The 22,902-nt window shown below is 46.8% G+C and overlaps 2 protein-coding genes across 3 annotated transcripts; one reads left to right on the top strand and one right to left on the bottom strand.

The window, feature by feature from the left end:
• Positions 1 to 394: 394 nt before the first annotated feature.
• Positions 395 to 13,219, bottom strand: Elp5 (elongator acetyltransferase complex subunit 5). Its single transcript, XM_052197551.1, has 8 exons — positions 13,067 to 13,219; positions 12,856 to 12,916; positions 12,686 to 12,766; positions 7,325 to 7,545; positions 3,130 to 3,311; positions 1,959 to 2,054; positions 1,346 to 1,446; positions 395 to 756 (listed from the first exon to the last, which is right to left on the bottom strand). Exons 1-8 carry the CDS (start codon positions 13,110 to 13,112, stop codon positions 633 to 635), a joined length of 912 nt encoding a protein of 303 aa, XP_052053511.1. The 5' UTR covers positions 13,113 to 13,219; the 3' UTR covers positions 395 to 632.
• Positions 13,220 to 13,629: 410 nt separating this feature from the next.
• Positions 13,630 to 22,766, top strand: Ctdnep1 (CTD nuclear envelope phosphatase 1). 2 transcript variants are annotated; one of them, XM_052197552.1, is made up of 8 exons: positions 13,630 to 14,440; positions 16,846 to 16,912; positions 17,000 to 17,118; positions 17,314 to 17,385; positions 20,739 to 20,855; positions 20,953 to 21,076; positions 21,628 to 21,712; positions 22,127 to 22,766. In XM_052197552.1, exons 1-8 carry the CDS (start codon positions 14,339 to 14,341, stop codon positions 22,185 to 22,187), a joined length of 747 nt encoding a protein of 248 aa, XP_052053512.1. In that variant the 5' UTR covers positions 13,630 to 14,338; the 3' UTR covers positions 22,188 to 22,766. The 2 variants fall into 2 exon arrangements, with proteins under 2 accessions (XP_052053512.1, XP_052053513.1); XM_052197553.1 differs by having other exon boundaries at positions 13,636 to 14,440; positions 20,953 to 21,064.
• Positions 22,767 to 22,902: the final 136 nt, after the last annotated feature.

The following is a 22,902-nucleotide window of genomic DNA, read 5'->3' as shown; positions in this document are numbered from 1 at the left end:
TCTTGCCTCAGCTCTAGCCTTACCCGCTCGCCTCCAACCTTTTCCCCCCATTGACTTTTTTTTTTTTTTTTTTGAGACAGGGTTTCTCTGTATTGCCCTGGCTGTCCTGGAACTCACTCTGTAGACCAGGCTGGCCTCAAATTCAGAAATCTGCCTGCCTCTGCTTCTGCCTCCCAAGTGCTGGGATTACAGGCGTGCGACACCACCGCCCGGCTCCCTCATTATTATTCTGTGTACCCTAATGGTATATGGGTGGGTATGTTCGTGTAAGGCAGAGGATAGCTTCGCATAGTTTAGCTCAGGGACTCAGGTCATTGGGAATGTGGTATGCACCTTTTCCTGTTGCTATCTCACCATCCCCAACATCTACTCTTGTTTAAGCAGTTACCAGAGATTTTGGTTAATACATACACACACACGTCTTTTATTAGAAATGGGCATGCAAAAGGGGATTTCTTGTTTTCTGGGCACACATAACACCTCAGCACACTTTTCGCCCCAGCTTGATGCTGCTCTTTGGCTCACTTGACACAGCTTCTACAGACAAAGCAACAAAAGCAGCCTAGGGACAAGGTAAAGTTTGCTAACAGCAGGATGGTTCTGAGCCACAGCCTTCCTCTCCCATTTGTCTGTCAAATATCTAGGTCATCATCCGGGTCTTCTTGGTCCACGTCATCAAAAGCATCCGGCTCATAGAAGATGCGGCCAGCAGTCTGGCCAGTCTGGCCCAGCACTGGATGCAGCAGGGCTTGCTGTCTGAGGAGGGAAGGAACAATGAGGGTGGGTGCTAGGTCAAATCTGGATAGCTCCTTCGAGGTGACGAGGATATTAGTATAGGTAACCAACCCTAAGTTGGTTCCTTTTCCTAAAGTTCTGAGAGTGATGGGTGCTGAAGTATCACTAGGTTCTGGAATAGGGACTATCTTGTACTGCTCTAAGAGACCCAGGCCCTTAGCTAGAAGGCAGAGACTCTTCAGCCTTGCTTCACACCCACTCACACACCGGGTACAGAGCAAGAAGCATCTCCTGAGCTCCTGGGAACAATCCCTTGCGACACTCACAGACATTGTGGTTTTGCCACTGCTGCCTGGAGAAAAGGGTCACCTCTCCATCTGGTCTGGCTCTACTGGCCCATGGCTACTCAGGGCCCATAGCTTTACTGAAGGGAAACACAGAAAGGCCCATTACTATCCTTGTGGGAGTTTGGTATAGGTGGGTATGGAACCACTCCCTAGACTGGTCTCTGGAGGCGGACTTCAGCCCCTATAAAATCTTGAGGTTAATCAACAACTTGTCATCACCCCACCTTTCTGACACAGATGCAGAGATCCAAGCCCAGCCTTACTTTTCAGAGCTGAACTGGAAAGGCAGAGTGAGGCTGTCTCTAGCTTCTCTTTCTTTCTTGGACAAGTGAAGGTTAAAGGTCAACCGAGTCGCAGGATCCACCTGTAGATACAAGTGCTGTAACTGCTCAGTTCTACGTTTCAAGTTCCAGACCCCCAACACCTCTACTTTTTTTTTCTTTTGGTTTTCTGAAACAGGGTTTTTCTGTATGGCCCTAGCTGTCCTGGAACTCTCTCTGCAGACCAGGCTGGCCTCGAACTCAAGAGATCCACCTGCCTCTGCCTCCTGAGTGCTAGGATTAAAGGTGTGCGCTCAAAAACAAACAAACAAACAAACAAACAAACAAACAAAAAAAGCCTGTAATCCCAGCACTCTGGGAGGCAGAGGCAGGCGGATTTCTGAGTTTGAGGCCAGCCTGGCCTACAGAGTGAGTTCCAGGATAGCCGGGGCTACACAGAGAAACCCTGTCTCGAAAAAAAACGAAACCCAAAAAACAAAAAATAAATAAAATAAAGGTGTGCGCTACTGCTGACCAGCTAATATCTCTAGTTTTATTTTTCCTTTTGCCAGACTCTAAGCTCGCACCCTTGTTCTGGTCCTGCTATTTTTGATACCTGGGTGGTGTGAGGATCAGAGTGTAGCTCAGAACGGAGGGGAAGCCCTTCATGGAGATCCAGGCTGAAATCAGGAAGAATGGAGAACCGCCAGGTCTAGAGAAGACAGACAAACAGACAATCCCCTCACTCATCTGCTGAAGGCACCGCCCTTAGTTGGTTACATTAATGGACATTTTTTTGAAACAATGAGTTTCCTCTATGTAGCCCTGGCTGTCCTCTCAAGTGATGGTATCAAAGGTGTGCACAGTGTGTTTGGCTGGCTTATAGGCTATGGAGTCGAGCAGCCCAGAGTTCAAATCCTGGCTCTTATGCTTTATCACTCAGGGGATTTACATGTTAACACATCTGCATTAGTTCCCCATTGAAATAACAAGGATGAACCAAGGATGTCAAGCACCACAAATCTAAAGCCCAGGTTAGGTGTGGTGGGACACACCTTTAACCCAGCACTTGGGAGGCAGAGGCTGACATCCCTGTGGGTTCAAAGCTAGCCTTAATCTAATATAAAATCAAATTCCAGGCTGAAAAAGCTATCCAGTGAAGGCACTGCCTTAAACAAAACAAAATCAGCACAGAAGTAATCAGGTCAGCTTTCTGTTATTGTCTGCTTCTGAGGTAGGAAGGCCTCAGGATCACACTGCCCAGGCTGTCCTTCAGCTCACCAGGTACCGTGAACTCCTGAATCCCTGCCTCCACTTCCTAAGAGAACAACAAGTTTCATTGCTTGTCCCATCATGCTGCCTGTCCTGACCAGTTTGATGTTAATTTGACACAAGTCATCTGAAAGCAGGAATCTAAATTGAGGAGATGCCCTTGTAAGAGCCAGCTGTGGACTATTTCCTTAATCAGTGATCAAGAGAGTCGGGAGGTGGGGTGGACTCGAGGGGCTGGTGGTGCTGGGTTCTTTAACCACGCTGAACAAGCCAGTGAACAGCTCAAGCTCTCTTCCACGGTCTCTGCATCAGCCCCTGCCCTCCAGGTTTCTTGTCCTGTTTCAGTTCCTGTCCTGGGGTCCTTCAATGATAGACTACAATGTGGATGTGTAAGCCAAATAAACCCTTTCTTCCTTAAACTGCTTTGGTCATGGTGTTTCATAGCTGCAACAGAAACCCTAAGACACCGGCCTTTCCGATCCTAATCTCCAGTCTTCTCTGTTGTCTCTCCTGACCTGGTAAACTGCACGTTGTTGGGGCCTTCGACAGAGGATGGAGGCTGAAGTCTGGTCCATTTTACCACTCAGAATCACCTCTGTATGAGCAAGGGTGTTCAATGCTCCCAGGGGGCCAGGACCATGAAGCTCTTCATGTAGGAGGCCCAGGACATGCACCTGCTCTATTAGGGAGTTATCACCTGGACAGGGACAAGAAATGCAGAAGAGGAAAGACATCAGGTAGCATTTTCATGAAGGTCTTAGGAGCAAACAGTGAAGGGAAGGAAGGACTCACTGTAACTGGTAACTGGACCAACCTTACCATCTCACCACACCAATCTGTGCTTCTGCTAGTCCACACCTTAATTATCCAATGCTGATCTGGCCAGGGGACCACCGACTTCCACAGGAACAGTTTATCATGTGCCTGCGAACTTTGCAGCCTCATTAACTACTGAGATGCTGTATGTTGCGGATGTCTGCCTCCTCCTTCCTCTTGGGACCATTACCTGAGATCCACTGCACTCAACAGGGGACACACTTCACTCTTTACGTTTATTTATGCATGTTTATGTGTATGTGCCATGGCATGCTTATACATCAGAGCTAACTTTTTGTAAACTGTTCTTCTACTGGGTGGTACAGGTGTTGGATGATTAGATTTGGTGGGAAACATCTTTATCCACCGAGCCAGCTTGCTGCATGGCTCAATTTGGCACATATTTTTCTTTTGTAATTAAAAAAAATTAATTTGAGATAAGGTCTCACTAGATGGTCTCAATCTCGACCAGGCTGGTCTTGAACTTGTAAGAGATCAGCCTGCTTCTGCTAGGATTAAAGGTGTGTGCCATCACAGCCAGGTCTAATCAATCAATCAATCAAACAAACAAACAGGTTTGTTTTTATTGATGTGTGGGTATCCAGAGGCCAGAAGTGAGTGCTGGTATTCGATCCCCTAAAGCTGAAACAGCGGGTGGGTATAGGTGTTGGGAACCAAATTCCAGTCCATTGGAAGGAAGAGCAGCAAGTACTCTTAACCACTGAGCTATCTCTCCAGCCATCAACATTTGAATTTTTATGTGAGTCAGCATTTTTAGACCAGACTATACAACAGATTCAACTGGCTTACCCTAAAGCTATGATACTAACCTCTTTTTTGGGGGGGGGAGGGGAGAGGGTCTTATGCTGTCCAGGATGGTTTTGTTTTTTGTTTTTTTTTCCTCGAGACAGGGTTTCTCTGTATAGTCCTGGCTGTCCTAGAACTCACTCTGTAAGACCAGGCTGGCCTCGAACTCAGAAATCCACCTGCCTCTGCCTCTGCCTCCCGAGTGCTGGGATTACTGGTGTGCACCACCACCGCCTGGCTTCCAGGATGGTTTTGAACTCACAATAAAGCTAAAGATGACCTAGAACTGATCTGCTTTCCTAGTACAAGGACTACAGGGCTTCACAACCATATCCCTCCCATACCACCCTGCCCCCCATATAAGAGCTTCCTGTATCTACAAAGCCAATCCAGGCTCCTACTGGGCCACATTTTTGTCTGGTTGATCCCTTTTCATCAAGATAAATTCCTTTTGGGCTGGAGAGATGGCTCAGCGGTTAAGAGCACTGACTGCTTTTCCAAAGGTCCCGAGTTCAAATCCCACAATCACATGGTGGCTCACAACTATCCAAAACAAGATCTGACCCCCTATTCTGGAGTGTCTGAAAACGGCTACAGTGTACTTACATATAATAATAAATATAATAAGTAAAATGAATCTTAAAAAAAAAATACAAGTTCCTTTCTTAAGGTATCAGTGCATGAGTCAAAACAATCCCTCTATCTTATATCCCTTGTCAGACCATCTTATGACTGTTATCTTTTACTTTTATTTATTTATTTTCTTTGAGACAAGGTCTCAAGTAGCCCAGGCTACTCTTAAGTTATTTAGTTGAGCATGAGTCAGATCCTCCACCTAAGTTCTGGATTACAGGTGTGCATCAGCACCTCATTCAGTATGCATGAACCCTGAATGGACTTTTGTGAATGTGGAAATTCATTTCCAGACACTTACTTTTTTTTTTTTTTTTATCTTTTATGACCTTTTATAAGGTCAGCCTTTGCTTTTCCATTATTTAAAACTGTACCTGATATTGAACTGTATTTATATTTGTTAAAGGAGTGATAAGGGGTTGGAGACATAGCTTAGTTATTGAGCACACCTGTCTGGCACACAGGAATCCCCGGCCTCCAGCCCGAGCTCCTTGTACATGATGCATGGTGGTACAGGCCCGGACTCAGGGTCAGGAGGCCAAAGCAGGGGACTGGAAGCGCAGGGTGAACCCACCCTCTGCCCAGCCAGACCCTGCACATCCTTCACTATGATCTAGCTGGACTGAGACCATTACAGAAAACCATAACTGACCAAAATGCAGAGAACAAATGACCGTGGTGCCCAGCCCTAGCTGACACCAACAGCACAACTCCTGCAGCCCTAGCTGAAGGGTCATCTGGGGAAGGGGCAGAATGACTGTAAGAACCAGAGGAAAAGAAGTTCACCCAGATTCATCTCTTAGAAACATCACAGCAGCTACACCCATTAAGTCTCACCAACAAGGCTTCATAAACAAGACGTGAGCAAGGGAGATCCCCAACAGACAAGCTAACACGGAAGGGGCAAAAAATCTCATAGGGCCTGAACCCTAGACAATGAACTACAAAGCAACTAAGGAATATTGAGAGTAAGAGAAAACGAATCTTCTCAAGGAAAAAGTCCCCCAATTTGTTACACAACACTAAGTGGTCAGCCTTGAAATCATACATGTTTACACAGGCTGTATTGGCAGATTTAGGAATGAATTTGAGGGAGGGAACATTTGGGAGGGGCTGGAGGGAGAGAAGGGGACAATGGGACAATGACTTAATTATATTTTAATTTAAAAAAATTACTAAAATAATAAAAAAAGAAACTGTCTAGTGTACTGGAGGCTTAATGCATAAATGAGGAACATAATGTATAAAAGCGTAATTTGTGACAATATAAAGTTTTCATAGAAAAAAAAAGTTGTTTAAGGTTATCCTTGACTATATACCCACTTAAAGCCGGCTTTGAATTTTATGATCCTAAGGACTATATGAGACCTCGTATTAAAAAAGTGGAGAACTAAAATCAGAACAGTACACAGAACAATTGGTACATAGAGAGACGTTAACAAACAACAAAATACAGGGACTAGAGAGATGGCTCAGCAATTAACAGCCTGGTGCTTGTCTACAGGATCCAGGATCCATGCTCAGCACCTACGTTGAATACTCACAACCATCTATAATTTCACTTATGTGGGACCCGATGTCCTTTTTGGGTCTCTCCAGACACCAGGCAAGCGCATGATGCTCAGACATACGTGCAGGCAAAAATCACACAAATGTAAACCAAACACAATCCTCACACCACTCTTAATGTGGGTGAGGTTCTGGAGTTCTAGCCGTGCAGGCAGATACTCTAGATTCCAGGCAACCATGGACGACAGACCCTGTGTAAAAACCAAGAACAAAAAACCAAACAGAACACTCCACCAGGGCTGGAGCCCAGCTTTCAGGGGTTCTTGTCTCACGATCATAAGGACAGATCTGGATCCAGCACCCCGCATTCAGGTCCATACTGTAACCCCAGCTCCAAGGGGACAGCTGAGGCTTGTTCAGAGTTAAACTCTGCATCACAGGAACAGACAAAGAATGACAGGGAAGGTTCCCAATTCTCTCTTCTGGCCTCCCTTTGCAGGGGTATATGAACCTGCACACACACACTTGCATATATCAGATATGGGTATGCATACTCACAAACACACAGGTTTGTTTTTTTTTTCTTCTTTGGTTGATGTTATTGTTTTGTTTTTTTGAAAGGGTTTCTCTGGGTAACCCCTGGCTGTCCTGGAACTAGCTCTGTAGACTAGGCTGGTCTTGAAAACACAGAGATCCATCCAACTGTCTCTGCCTCCTGATTGCTGGGGTTAAAGGTGTGTCCATCCATGCCCAGCTAGATAGACACCTAAGTCTTAAAACAACAAGTCTCCAACTCCAACACTCCACCCCATATTCTCCCCAAAAGGAGATGGCAGAATGTCACACTGGAGATTCCTGATGCCTCTGTTGGAGTGGAAAGGAAAGGGGTGGCATTCTTTGGTAGGAGGAGCTGTACTAGGGGAAAGAACAAAGGGGGAACCGCACCTGGGTCTACATTTGGCTGGCTCAGAGCATGTAGGGCTTGACAGAGTGTAACACAGGGAATGTGACACAGCAGCCAGCTGAGCGAGTCAAGGGCAATGGTGACTGAGCCATGATCTGTCCTTTTGCACATGGATCTCAAGGCTTTTAGAGGTCCTTCAGGGACAGCTTCTCCAGGTTTTGACCAGTTAAGAGGGTCTCTGAAGAGGTCATGGTAAACAAGGCTACAAAGAGAAAATAGAAGACATATTACAACCTTGAACTTCTTACTAATTTTTGGACTCTTTCTCAATTTTCACCAACCCCTTAAACATTAATGAAAGCTAATTAATGGAAGGATTTAGTAGTTGACAACATAGACATAAGTGTCTCATAACCTAAGTTCCAAAGTTGGCTTTAGATCTTGTCTAGGATTACCTACCTGGGAATTCTACCCTTTAAAGTTCTTTTTTTTTTTTTTTTGGTTTTTTAAAGACAGGGTTTCTCTGTATAGCCCTGGCTGTTCTGGAACTCTCTCTGTAGACCAGGCTGGCCTTGAACTTAGAAATTCACCTGCCTCTGCCTCCCAGAGTGCTGGGATTACGGGCGTGTGCCACCATTGCCAGACTTTTGGTGTTTTTCAAGACAGGGATTCTCTGTGTAGCCCTGGCTGTCCTGGAATTCACTCTGTAGACCAGGCTGGACTAGAACTCAGAAATCTGCCTGCCTCTGCCTCCCAAGTGCTGGGATTAAAGGTGTGCGCCACCACTGGCCGGCTCCCTTTAAAGTTCTTTTGACATCTGTTCTAAACTTTCTTTCTGGCTATTAAAGAGAGTTGGCTTGGTAATCAAGAGTGGATACGTTTCTTGGGGAGGGCTGGAGTTCAGTTCTTCGTGGGTTCTACTTGCAGGGGATCTGATGCCCTTTTCTCAATTCCACAGATGCCTACACTCATGTGCACGTATCCATATACATACACATTATTAAAAAATAATTCTGGCCGGGCGGTGGTGGCGCACGCCTATAATCCCAGCACTCTGGGAGGCAGAGGCAGGCGGATTTCTGAGTTTGAGGCCAGCCTGGTCTACAGAGTGAGTTCCAGGACAGCCAAGGCTATACAGAGAAACCCTGTGTCGAAAAAAACCAAATCCAAAAAAAAAAAAAAAAAAAATTCTGGCCCCGCTGTGGTGGAATTTGGGAGGCAGAGGCAGGAAGATCTCTAGGTTCAAGGCCAGCCTAATCTAAAGACCCAGTGCTATCCAGGGTTACATACACAGAGAAACCCTGTCTTGAAATACACCCCCCCATCCCCCACCCAAACCAAACCAAATTTTGCTGGTTTTAGCATGTAATCCTAGTAGCCATGAGGTAGAGACAGACATATCTTTGTGAGCTCAAGATCTGTCTGGTATACATAGTAAGTTCTAGGCCAGCCAGGGATATGTACTGAGACCCTGTCTCAAAAACCAAAACGCAAGCAAGAACAACAAAAGCCCTCTCCTGTATAGAGTCTCCCATGCACTGGGCGTGAGGTTATTTCTTACCATCATTTTCTAAGATTTACTAGGGCAGGACACACGTTTGCCTCATCCACTGTTCTATCCCCAGGGTCCTAGCACAGCTCCTGGTTTTTGATTCTCAGTACAGATATGCCTAGTGAGGCAACGTGGATATTGCAGTAACCTTTCTAACTAGTTTACACATCCAGGCTGCCACTTTCTCCACAAGGTAATCTATAGATTAGTGACTCTATTCTTTCTTCCCCCCCCCCTTTTTTTTTGTGGTTTTTCAAGCTAGGGTTTCTCTGTGTAGCCCTGGCTGTCCTGGAACTCACCCTGTAGACCAGGCTGGCCTCCAACTCAGAAATCCACCTGCCTCTGCCTTCCAAGTGCTGGGATTGAAGGCGTGCTCCACCACTAGTGTTCTAAACAGTATGGTTAACTCTCTCCCAACTGTCCTTGGCCCAACATCTGAACTTCTATTGTGCTCCATAAGTCCTATCTACAGTCAGGTACCTCTTTATCTCTCTGACCTCTCATGCTAGTCATTCGTTACTTTGTTACTTCTTTTGCCTTCAGGACAAGTCCATCAGTATCCTGCAGTGAGTGCTGATGTAAGCCTGGTCTCTAGGACTAAATTAAGCTCCATTCAGAGTAACTCAAAGGGATGTCTGTTTATTCTGCCAGCTCATAGGTCAGCAGATGCACTGCCTATCTTTTTACTTCTAAGGTCTTTGTTTTGGTTTGCCCATGTTGTCACCACTCCTCATTGCCTCAGTTCCCAGCTGCCTCAAACTCCTCCTTCAGGTAATCTGACATTCCTAAAGATCTACCTCTTCCTCCAATTACTATTAGTAGTAGTTTTAGGGAATATGGTCAAAACTGTCACGTGGTCAAGAATGACCTTGAATTTTTGACCCTCCTATCTAAACTTCCTAAGTGCTGGAATCACAGAACCCAGGTTTATGCAGTGCTAGAGATCAGACTTTCTGAGCAGGCTTCTTGGTCCCTAAAAGAAGTTTATGATTTTTAACAAGGATTTTATCTCACTTTTTGTTTGTTTGTTTGTTTTTCAAGACAGGGTTTCTCTGTATAGCCCTGGCGGTCCTGGAACTCACTCTGTAGACCAGGCTGGCCTCCAACTTAGAAATCCGCCTGCCTCTGCCTCCCAGAGTGCTGGGATTATAGGCGTGTGCCACCACCACCCGGCTATTTTATCTCACTTTAAATTATGTGTTTATATGTGAGTGTATGATTATGTGCAAGTGAGTACAGATGCCCAAGGAAGCCAGAAGAGGACATTAGCTGGAAATACAGGTGCTCTGTATAGGTCCTCTGCAAGGACAGCAGGCACTCTTAACTGAGCCATCTTTCTAGCCCCTGTGACTCATTTCTAGTAGTATTTTTCTTTTCTTTTTGTATTTTAATTTAATGTGCATTGGTGGTTTTGAGTGCATTCACATCTGTGTGAAGGTGTCAGATATCCTCGATCTAGAGTTACAGATAGTTGCAATGTGAGTGCTGGGAATTGAACCCAGGTCCTCTGGAAAAGTTGCCAGTGTTCTTAATCACTGAACCATCTTTCTAGCTCCTATTATTTTCTGAGACATGATCTCACTAGGTTTCCTTGGCTGGCTTGGAACTCACTATGTAGACCAGGCTGGCCTTGAATTCATAAGGGACCTGCCTGTCTCTGCCTCTCAAGTGCTGGTATAAAAGTCATGCTGCTACCATGACCATCTGGATAGTAAGGATTGACCCTAGAGCTTGCTCCGTGTGGTGGCACATGTCTTTAACACCAGCATTCAGGAACCAAGCAGGCGGATCTCTGGGAGTTTGAGTCCAGCCTGAACTACAAAAGGAGTTCCAATACAGAGTACCACACAGAGAAACCCTGTCTTGAAAAATAAAAACAAAACCAAAAAAAACCAAACCAAACCAAAAGCACTGGCCACCACTGCCCAATTAGAGATCTAAAGATCGATTTTGCTAAACACACTAACTCTTCACTTGATTCTACACATAATGAAAATAAGATGAAGGCTTGGCATACTGTCTTCATGTTGCATTATTCTCTTTACTTCAATTCTTGAATGAGACTCCACTCACTTCAGCACTGTAGACATGTCAGTTTGGGAATGGAGAGATGGCTCAGTGGTTAAGAGCACTGGCTGCTCTTCCAGAGGTCCTGAGTTAATTTCCAGCAACCTCATGGTGGCTCACAACCATCTATAATGATAGTTGATGCTCTCTTCTAGCACACAGGTGTATATGCAGATAAAGCACCCATACACATAAAATTTTTTTAAAAAAAATAAATCTTAACACACACACACACACACAAACACACACACAAATTTATGTATATGAGTACAGTGTAGCTGTTTTCAGACACACCAGAAGAGGGATTCAGATCCCATTACACCTCTGGAAGAGCACTCTTTTGATTTCTGCAAGCATCAAGGCATGCCCATGGCCCACAAATACAGGCAAAACACTCATACGCATAAGATAAAAGACAAAACAAAAAACCTTTTAAAGTAATTTTGTCTTTCTAGCATATAATTGTGGAAACACCTCAAGGAAACAACTATTTGAGTAATTGTAATTATTTGTGCCTTTTAAAGAACAAGATTTGTTTTACATTTATTATTTATTTAGAGATGGTCTCACTATGTAGCCTTGACTAGTGTGGAACTCTTCTATGTAGACCAGGCTGGCTTCAGATACAAGAAATCTGCCTGTATCTGCCTTGAGTGCAGGGATTAAAAATGTGTACTACTACAGTGATCTTTTTTTGTTTTTTTTTTTGTTGTTTTCGAGACAGGGTTTCCTCTGTATAGCCTTGGCTGTCCTAGAACTCACTCTGTAGACCAGTCTGGCCTTGAACTCAGAAATATGCCTGCCTCTGCCTCCCAAGTGCTGGGATTACAGGAGTGTGTCACCACCGCCCGGCTTACAGTGATCTTATGTCATTTTTTTAATAGAAGAAATCTTATAAACTGGACATGTGGCATGTAACATAACCACAGCGCAGGGGAGGATGAGGCAGGATGGCTGAGAATTGAGGTGATTGTGGGCCACACAGTGAGATATAACGCAGGCTACAACACATAATGAAATCAGCCACATAATGGGATCAACTTCTTTTTACAAATAACCAAATGTTCTTTTCTGAGGAAGTAAAATAAATAAAACGGGGGAAAAAGTTCTTTCCAAAGGTTAATTTAGCCTATTAATTAGTATGTTTCTTTATCCTGCCCTGTGTTTTCAACTCAATTCTAGCATCTATATTCCTTAGCCTTATAATAAGGCCCAGAACAAACCAACTCCAAGGACACTTATAAAAGAAGACGGCAGCAAGGCGGTGGTGGCGCACGCCTGTAATCCCAGCACTCTGGGAGGCAGAGGCAGGCGGATTTCTGAGTTCGAGGCCAGCCTGGTCTACAGAGAGAGTTCTAGGACAGCCAGGGTTATACAGAGAAACCCTGTCTCGGAAAAAAAAAATCCAAAAAACAAACAAACAAATAGACAAAAAGACGATGGCATTAATTTTAGGAAAAACTCAAAAGTTTCTTGGTTGACTATGTATTAACCTGCAAACACCAAAACCCGAATGCTATGTACATACAGCAAAATATTGAAGAGTCTACTGCTCTCTCTTGTTGGGTGAGTGACATCCTGACGTTCCTCTCCATCACTCTCCAGTCAAGTTGGCAAGCTGGGGCTAAAGCTTCTAAAAAAAATATCTCTCCAGTCTTTGAAGTTTTTACTTTTTAACTTTTACTGTTCCAAACCGTACGATCCCAGTTTCTCCACGAGATCTGTGCTGTCTGCTGAAGAGAAGCCCTTAGTCCAAATGCAACCCGTTTTAATGTCTACTTACCGGCTGTTGACATCAGAGCCGAAACCTTCGCGAAACTCTTCTTCACTCACTTCACAGCCCAGAACGTGGACTTGCTCCCCACTAAGGCAGAGATGAAGGAAATATGTTGAAGAGTGGGGGTACTGGCTCCCTTCCCGGGAACGACCAGGAGAAACTGTGGGCTAACTCACCGAAGTGCAGATTTCTTGATAAGAGCCTTCAGGAGACTACGCCCCTCCCACTCCACGGAATCTGGGGAGAGCCAAGTATGGGTGAGACCTACTGAGGCCTCGGGTCTCCGACCCGGACGTCCACCCCTAGCTGGGTATCCCCGGCGGGCCCTCCCGGCTCCCGCTCCTTCAGCCAAGCCCAAGGCTACCACTGCAAGTCTTTATCCCTCACCTCGGAGAAGCACCAAACCACCGACGGCCAACAACGAGTCCAGCATCTCTGATGCCTCAGGACGCCTTCTGATGTCGTCACCACCAAGGAGGCGGGGCACTTACGATTGCTTCCAACCTTAAAGGACCGCAAAGTCCGGAAAGAGGAGCCTGTCTTTTTTTTTTTTTTCTGTTCACTATTCTCAGGAAGCTTACTCGGAGGGGCCGCCCCAGAGCCTCTGCACACAGTCCTAGAGACAACATCCTTAATCTGTTCTTGCACCATGACTGGGGTGAGAAGGGCCGTTGGAACAGTTATCAGTGGGATGGGAACAAGGATAGAGGTCGCACGAGCTCCAATCCTCAAGAAGGTCCGAACCTGGGAATAAATGACGTAACTCAGCCACGCCCACACCGTTCCAGGCTTCTTTCCAGGTCCCGCCCCGCAGTAACCTTGTGCGCGTGCGTAACGCTGCATCCCTGGTCAGAGCACTGCTTTCCTTAACTCTACCCTCCCTCTACAGAATGAGTTGAGGGAAACATCAATCCCGGGGAAGTGAATACACGTCACTGCCGGAAGTAATGTCAGAGGGGAAGAGGAGGAGGGAAGAGAGGAGGAGGGAGCCCTTTGGGCGGTAAAATGGCGCCTGTCAGAGTGGGAAGCCCAGCTGCAGAGGCTGCAGCCCCGCTCCTCAGCGGCTAAGAGATCCTGACCTCGGGGAGGGGGAAGCCACTCCGGCCCAGCGCTCCGCGCCCTTCGGCTCCCCCTCCCCCTCCTTCCCAGCTCCTGCGCCCAGGCCCCCAAGAGTCGCCGCGGCCCATCGCGCGCCGCCGCCCCCGCCCGCCCCCTTCCCGGGGCAGACCCCTAGCGCGCCTGCGCAGAGGGCCACCCTTCGCTTCCCCCTTCCCCTCCCATCTCCCTCCCTCCCTTCTCCCTGGCCCCCTCCCCCACTGCCCCCTCCCCCAATTCTCCATCCCCTTCCCTCCTGGTCTCAGAGGACCCTGTCCTAGCCCGACCTGTTTCGGCCTGCAGCCCACGCGAGGTCGTCGGTGCCAGTTCCCGCTCATGTGGGCCCCCGCGGGCTGCCCACGCCAGTCCCCCAGTTCCCGGTTCCGCTGGGCTTTCCCTTCGCTGGGGGTGGCTTTCTGAGCCACCCACTCCGTGCTCATCTCTGCAGCCTCTCCTGCCGCTCGGGGCCCCCGTTCCCCCTCCCTGCGGCGGGGGGCTGCCCCCGGGGGGCTGGCGGAGCTGGGCCGCGGGGGCCCCGGGGCCGGCGGTGCCGGGGTCATCGGGATGATGCGGACGCAGTGTCTGCTGGGGCTGCGCACGTTCGTGGCCTTCGCCGCCAAGCTCTGGAGCTTCTTTATTTACCTTTTGCGGAGACAGATCCGCACGGTGAGTTTGCGTGGGTGCTGGCAGTGGTGGGGTCCTCTGTCCGCGGTACTCACGGAATTTTGGATAGTGTTGGGCCTCTGTTTTGGGCCTAGGAAGGGAGCCTTGGCCAGAGTTTTACCCGCTGGAGAAGTAGGACACCTTTAATTAGGGTTTAGACCTTAATAAAAGAACCACGATTTTTTACTGGGTTTGGTTTCTTTTTTAATCTGCCTACATGGGATAGGATTTGGCAGTTCTTGGGGACTGGAATGGTGCTCTCCTTAAGAAAGCTAGAGTTGTTGCTAAAGAAAGAAGAGGCGGGGAACACCTGTTTGCTGGTAGCCAGAACTGTTGATAGGGGTTTTGGAAAGACCCTCCTGTTGAAAGACACTCCTTTGTCAGTCGGGTGGGTGGGTAGGAGGGCATATATAGCAGGCATGGGAACTTGGGGAAAAGCTTTGAGTGTGAAGAACTCCTCCAAAAAGGCTCTGGAAATCTCTAGCGTGTGTGTGTCTGTGTGTATATGGGCTTGTTAAATCCCTGGGACAGAAAAAGATGCTTTTCCAATAGGAATCTTTAGTTTTAAGAGGCAGCACATTAAAGTTGGGTGTCTCAAAGAAGAGCTGGCTGTTAACTGGAGGGCTTGCATCTGAAGGTGGGCATGTTTCTCCAGGAGACTCTAGCAATTATGAAGGGATACCTGGAGTGTAGAAACTGTTTGGATGAACCCAAGCATCTCTGGGTTCTCTCCCTCAAGCTTTTCTCCAAGGTAAAAATTATTTCAGCTACCATCACTCCTTAATATGCCCTCATCAGCTTACCACCTCGGGATTAAATTTGAAGTCAGATTCTGGGGGAAATGAGTGAGCCCATGGAAGCTTTGACAGCCTAGGTCTTGGTAGAAGACTTGACTGAATGGCTAGGACTTAGGTTCATTCTCTAGCTGTCTGTTTATTTCTTCCGCTTCCTGCTTTAGGGTGAGGATTATTCTGGGTAGTGGTTATAAATTCACCTAGTCTCCTAAGATAAGCTAGGCTCCATTCTGGGGTGTGAGGCTGACCAGGTGTGGTCCTAACTCTTGTGGTTTTCTTTCTGCCTTGACTTCTCATCCTTTCTGACCTTGCCCTGAGAATCTTCCCTCTTCTCACAGCCTTTTTCTTGTTTGAGTGTAGGGAGTAGTGCTCCTCTCTGACTGTGCTCTTCTGTAAATCACTGACCCCACAGCCTTTGTCCTCCCTTCCCTTCCAGGCTGCGTTCTTCCCCACGCCCTCTCTGGCAGGAGCTTGGAGCACTCCCTCCATGCCCAGCATGTGCAACCCGAGATAGCAGGGCAGGACACCCGAGCTGTTTCAGCCCTCATCACAGGCTCAGGGAGAAAAGAAGGGCAGATGCCTTGGGAGTAAAGGAGCCTGGGCCTTTTGGTTTTCAAGCAGGGAATGTGTGGCTTAGGGCTCAGGAATGGACTGAGAGCATTTGTGTGGTAGAAGAAAGAGGAGGGAATGGCCAGGCTTTGCGTAGAAGCTCTGGGGATTAGGAAAGAGCTTCTAGAGAACCTTGGAGAAGCAGAGCTGGAAAGCTCGAGGTGATGCTGTCCCTGTCCCTTTCCCACCTTTCCGCAACAGCCCTCACACACGTCACTCTGGCCTGCTCTCTAGCCTGACAGCTTGGCAAGTAGAACTTTCTAATGTTTTCTACATTCCCCTGGGCACCAGGATAAAGAGGCTCTTCAGAGATTCACTACAACTTGTGACTTGGCTAGTAGAAACAGAAGCGGACAGGTGGTTGGTTAAAATAGTCCTAGTGGCCCTGAGCCAGAGGAACTTAGCTGACCTGACACCCCCTAGATTCCCTCAGCTACTCTTCCTCTCAGTGATCCAAGGACTTCCTTTCCTGATTCCTACTCTCTGCCCACTGAGTCTGAGGTTCTTGGTTTCCAGTGAGAAATGACAAGTCACCAGTGTGTCTCTTTCTTTGTTCAGTGTAGCAGGATAATATCACATTAAGAGATACTCTGCTGTTAAGTTACCCTTGCTACAGTCTTTGAGGCACTGGAAAGTCAGGCATGCCTGACAGGGATTCCTGTTCCCATGGAGGCTTCATTTTAACTCAGGGGATAGAAAAGTTGCTGTGTAGCCCTAGGCATTGGGGTGTTCAATCCTTGCTGCCTGTTTCATTGTTCTTTGAACAAGGATACTGACAGTATTACCAGGATTTTTGTTTTGTTTTCATGGTGCTGGGAATTGAACCTATCTGTCTGTTAGATAAGTGTCCTGCCATTGAAGTGCACCTGTATCCCTACAAGGATGTCATATGAGGCTCTAGTCATACATACAGTGCCCAGCACGTGGAAATGTTCAGAATTTGCCGTTATTGTAATTAGGATTTCCTTTGAAGGGATTCTAATTCTCATCTCTCATTATTCTTAGGTAATTCAGTATCAAACTGTTCGATATGATATCCTTCCCTTATCGCCTTTGTCCCGGAATCGACTAGGTGAGTATGTCAGATGAAGGACAGCGAGGAGAAGCAAGGCTTTGGGCTGGAGGTCGGTGGGTGTTATTCCTTCCCATTGTGGTTCAGCCCAGGTGAAGAGGAAGATCCTGGTGCTGGATCTGGATGAAACCCTTATTCACTCTCACCACGATGGGGTCCTGAGGCCTACAGTGAGACCTGGAACACCTCCCGACTTCATCCTCAAGGTGTGTGGAGATTATGGAGTGTCTGTGTCTCTCATTGTGTCCAGACATAAACTCTCTTCTCCAGTCTTAGGGTTAGGGCTTGGCAAGGCCTGGCATCAGGGTCAGGCAGGAGGAGAAAAGCAGGTAGTGTGCGTGGGGCAGGGCCAGTGTGGCGGTGCTTAGGAATTCCCTTACCTCTTCTCTGTTCCTCTGCAGGTGGTAATAGACAAGCACCCTGTCCGGTTTTTTGTACATAAGAGACCCCATGTGGACTTCTTCTTAGAAGTGGTGAGTGTGCATAAGCTCAGGGGGCTCCCTGAGAGAGGACGGTATAGAGTAGGTGCTTAGGGGATCGGAGGGAGGGTGAGAAGGTGGTGTAGTTGTTGGGGTTCTCTAGAGGAAGAGAGCCAGTAGGATATAAATATATCAATATATATGCTTCAGCTTATATTAAAATAGTAACAAGTTGTCTCATACCTGAGAAACTGAGAACCTGGTACTTACGTGCGTGCGCAGTCCTTGAGCTGGGTGGCTCAGCAGTGGGAGCAGCCCCACAGTGTTTGCCTCGTGCTGGAGAGGCTGACAGTGTGGTACTTGCTCAGTCCATGAAGCTGGTGCTGGAAACCTGGAAGGTTCCTGAAGCGCTGCTGGTCCTTAGTTAATGATAGGTGCCTGGAAATGCTGGGTGTGACGTCAGAGAAGGAAGCAGCTGCAGCCGCACGGTGCATCAACACAGGCAAGAGGGAAGGTCAGATGAGGAAGAGGCAAACAGTCCTTCTGTCATGCCTTCCTACCTGGGCTGCTGCCAGACGTGTCTACCAATGCTCGAGGTGGGTCCTCCCACCGCAGTTAAGGCAGTGAGGACAGTTCTTCTGTTGAGCTCCCTATTTGGTGGTTCTAATGTGTGGCAAATTGACATTAAAACTAGACATCACAATCCATCCTTTGTCACTTGAGAAATTAACATGTCACTTTAAAAATCATAATCTTGGATGGAAGGGATGGCCCAGTGGTGGCCAGTACTTGTTGCTCATTCAGAGGGCCTGATGCTGTATAAACCCCACATCAGGGAGCCCACGGCTACTTGTAAGTCCAGCTCCAAGGTGCTCATGCCTGTGGCCTTTATGGGTACATGTGCATCCCCACATCCACAGAAACATTAAAAAAAAAACCGAAAATCAAAAGTCGTAACTTTATGCAGGGACAGATACCTATATACAAATAAATAAGCCTTAAAAACTATAACTTTATTCCCTAAGTCATACATTCACTTAATATAAAGTAAAACTTTAATATTCAACAGATTCAAGCTTGGAGGTGGGAGGTGGTTGGTGCTGCATGCCTTAATTCTGGGAGGCAGATCTCTGAATCCCTGAGTTCAAGGCCAGCTTAGTCCACAGAGTAAGCTCCAGGTCAGCCAGGACTACACAGAGAAACTCTGTCTTGGAAAGCCTCTAAGTATTCAGAGTCTTCCTGCAAAATCAAGTTACTTTCTTAGTCTAAGAGGGAAGAACCAGGGTAGTTAGAATCAAATCGTAGCAAAACCACTATTTGGTGCTGCAAGCCAAACCCTCCAGCTCAGTGTCTGACTCACCTATGGTCTCCTGGGCTCCAAAGACCTTGGGCAGCATCACTTCTCCAGCTCTGCCAGTGGTAGCACAAACAGCTTGTCTCAGGCACAGGCTAGCTGTGCTCCACATCTGCCAGCGTCTTCTACGGTCATCCTATGCTCCTGGTTATGAAATATGCTAAAATCTCTGCTTATACCGAGGTAGCACGCTTGCCAGTTGCTTCCTAGCTTGTTTTCAGGAACTCTGACCTTGTCCCGGTAACAAACCTTAGCTTTTCTTCATGATCTTTCAGTCCTGGGGTTTCCATTGGAATTGAGACTTGTACTTTCTTCATCAATGGCCTCTACTGTCCTTTCATATTACCAGGCTTCAGCTTTTCCCCACAACCCCTTAAATTCTGGAGCTTTCATACCTCCAAAACAAGTAGTACCATGTGGGACTCTGAAACACATACCAAGTCTGGCTGCCTTCTTTAGATTTAACCTCAGCTCCCTCTAGACCATAACTTACTGTGTGCCAACCCTGAGGAGATGTTTATAGATTTCACCTTAGTGATGCTGCTCTCTTTCTTTCTTTCTTTTCTTTTTTTTTTTTTGATTTGGTTTTTTTGAGACAGGGTTTCTCTGTATAGTCCAGGCTGTCCTGGAACTCACTCTGTAGACCAGGCTGGCCTTGAACTCAGAAATCCACCCGCCTCTGCCTCCCAAGTGCTGGTGGTCTCTTTCGTTAATCAAGTGATTCTTCAGCCCTAGCTAACTAGCATCCACTGTTCCATTAAAGCACAGGTTTCTCTTCCACAGACATGTTATGTTGTTGTTTGAGATAGGATCTCTCTATGTAGTCCTGACTGTCCTGGAACTCACTATATAGACTAGGCTGGCCTCCAACTCACAGAGATCCACCTGCCTCTGCCTCTTTAGTGCTGAGATTAAAGGTGTACTCCATCATGCTTGGCTTTGGTCCATAGATTTCTTTTTACTCAAGAGTTGTTTTTTTCTTCTTAATTTTATGTATGTGTGTGAGTGCCTGCATGTATGTCTGTGTACCATGTGCGCGCCTGATGTCCATAGAGGCCTGGCGATGGGGCGCATAGACCTGGAGGTACAGGCAGGTAGTTGCTGCCTGATGTGGGTGCTGTGTCCACAAAGTCTTAATCTAAACTATTACAGTGACTGTTTTGGTAGTCTTGGTTTCCCTCTGAGACTTACAAGCCAAACCACCATTGTCTGCATAGTTCTCAGCATTATCTTCTAAGCTGTCCCAGAACAGCCCGCTAAGGAATAAGCATTCAATGGTTTCTTCAGCTCAAAAGTTCCAAATGCTTCCACAATCCTCTCTCAAATCAATATGGTCTGGTCTGGTCTGGTCTGTTAAATCAAGATCCCATGTTCTGCTGCCAGTTTATAGTAGGGTTTTCTATAGAAGCAGAATTGATAAGATGAATCTGTATTAAAAGAATATATTCAGCTTACGTTAAAATAATAATGAGTTGTACACCCAAGAAGCTGAGAACCTAGTATATGCTGTGTCCTTGTTGGAGAGGTGGGTGACTACCCTTGGTGGGTTGTCTTGAGTTGTGTAAGAAAGCAAGCAGTAAACAGCATTCCTCTGTCGTCTCTACTGGTTCCTACCTCCAAGGTTCCTGCTTTGACTTCCCGGCTTCCCTCAGTGATGGAATGTGACCTGGCAGTTATAAGATGAAATAAACCCTTTCCTCCTCAAGTTGGTTTTGGTCAGTGTTTAGTTAGAACAGCAGAAAGGCAAACTAGGACAGTGGTAAGGAGAGGCTGTGGGGAGGACAGCAGGGGAATGGCTCTCAGAGGCTGGGCTTACAGTGATGCAGTTCTGTTCTTTCATAGGCATCCTGCACCTTTACGTTTGTGTCTCTGAATCTTACGGTCTTGCTTGCCTCAGACACTGATCATGGAAGTTTGGGAGTTCAAATGTTTTGTGTTTTCACAGACATTTGGTGTTACTTGAAGGCTGAAAGGGCTAGGTTGAAAAAGAATAATTATGTCTTAAGTATTGGTTAGTTTGTATGACACTGCATTCCTCTCCAACCTACTTCAGGTAAGCCAGTGGTATGAACTTGTGGTGTTTACAGCAAGCATGGAAATATATGGCTCTGCTGTGGCAGATAAACTGGACAATAGCAGAAGCATTCTTAAGAGGAGATACTACAGACAGGTAAGGAGCCAGAGTCAGGTTTGAGCGGCAGGTTAGCAGGGAGGGAAGTGGGATGGGATGAGGGGTGGGTGTTCTACATAGTCCTCTGCGTTTTCAGCACTGCACTTTGGAGTTGGGCAGCTACATCAAAGACCTCTCTGTGGTCCACAGTGACCTTTCCAGCATCGTGATCCTGGATAACTCCCCCGGGGCTTACAGGAGCCACCCAGGTATGGGAAAAGGTCTGTCAGGACCAGGACATGCTTCTAAGGACATTTTAGTGTGGGTTTTATTTCTGAGGCATGGTCTTAGATAACCAAGGCTGGCCTGACTTTGTCTTAGTGGTTCTGGGGGTGAAACCCAGAACCTCACACTAATCCCAGGCAAACATTCTACTATTTAGCCTATGCCTCTAACTCCTTGGGAGGCTGAATGCAAGGAGCTAATTGGGTCCTAGTCCAGAGTTTGGGTCCCTACTATCCTGCAGATCTGAATGCAAGTTGTTTCTCTGTTTTAAATGAGGTGTCCACTCTTATGTGTCCATTTTATAAACAGGACTTATTTATCAAATTCACTTCAAGGGAGGTACAGGGGTAGTTTGACCAGAACTCTAGCCTCAAGCTGTTGTAAAATCTATTAATTTGCTTTGACATTTGAGGAAAAAGAAGGGTTTTCAGTAGCTGATGACTTGGTGAGTGAAAAATATAGAGTTTTAAATAATAATATTCAGGAAAATCTCACAGGCTCTTCTGAATTCTTTGCCTTTTCTCAATTGTAATTTTACCTACCCTAGACAATGCCATCCCCATCAAATCCTGGTTCAGTGACCCCAGTGACACAGCCCTTCTCAACCTTCTCCCAATGCTGGATGCCCTCAGGTAAGGGAAGTAGGCTGTGGGCTGTAGGTCTTTGTTTGTTTCTTGTTTGTTTTTTTTTTGAAACACATTCTTTTTATGTAGTTCATGCTGACTTGGAACTTGGTTTAGCTTCTCAAATGCTGTGATTGCAGGAGTGCACTACCAAAACTGGCATCATGTAGGTTGCCAAGGGAAAGAAAGAGTGGGGGGAGATTTAAGAATTTAAAAAAAAGTCATTCAGAACCGAAGTGCTCTAGCCAGGTCCTCTTACTGCAGCGCGCATTGTTGGTAGCCTTTTGGCTTCTATCAAATTGAACCTGTGTCACTGTGAGAAAGTGGTATCGAGTTCTGTCCTGTCCAGTGAGACTGTTGTGCTAGTGTTATGAGGGTGTTAACTGTAAGGTATTCCACCAACGCAAGTTACTGTCATTTCAGGTTCACTGCTGATGTCCGATCGGTGCTGAGCCGAAACCTTCACCAACATAGGCTCTGGTGACAGCTGCTCCCCCTCCACCTGAGTTGGGGTGGAGGGGAAAGGGAGGGAGAGCTCTTGGGACAGCCGTCTGTTGTTGCCCTGTCCAATGTGAGGACTGCCTGGGCAGAGTCTGCCCCTCCCACCCCCTCTGCCCTGGAGCCCGACACTCCGCATACGGAGTCCGGATGGACACATGGGCCAGACTGAAGCAGCCTCACTCTCTGTGTTCACACTCCGTGGAAATGCCAGATTGGGACAGGAGAAGACCTGGAGGAGACGACACTGTCTGGTGAAGAGGCAGGACTGGCCAGAGAGACAGACACATCCCAGAGGCTCAAAAGAAGCCAATTCAACTTTGTTGTGATTTGATTTTTTAAAAACTCTTATACAAAACTGATCTAATTCTTCACTCCTGCTCCAAGGGCTGGGCTGTGGGTGGGGACTGGGATTTTGGGCCACTGGATCTTTCTCAGACTTGTCCCTCCCATACTTTTCCTCAATTTTTTTTTCTTTCCTTCTCCAATCCCCCGATACGATACCTGTAATCAGCTCCTTTATTCCTTCCTCTTTTAAACCATGCATTATAACTTTGAAACCAAAGCTGCCCTAGATCCTTCTCTGACGATTTTGGAAGTGGAGGGAACTTTGTTGACTTCTGCTCTGCCCCTGAAGCAGAGGGGAAGATGCTGTTTGGAGTTGTGGGGAAGTGGGATTCAGCACAAGGAAAAAGTAGTTT

This window comes from Apodemus sylvaticus, chromosome 10 (assembly GCF_947179515.1).
Source record: "Apodemus sylvaticus chromosome 10, mApoSyl1.1, whole genome shotgun sequence".
Lineage (NCBI taxonomy): Eukaryota > Metazoa > Chordata > Mammalia > Rodentia > Muridae > Apodemus > Apodemus sylvaticus.
Note: the sequence above shows the minus strand (reverse complement) of the source record. Positions and strands in the feature narration are given on the sequence as shown.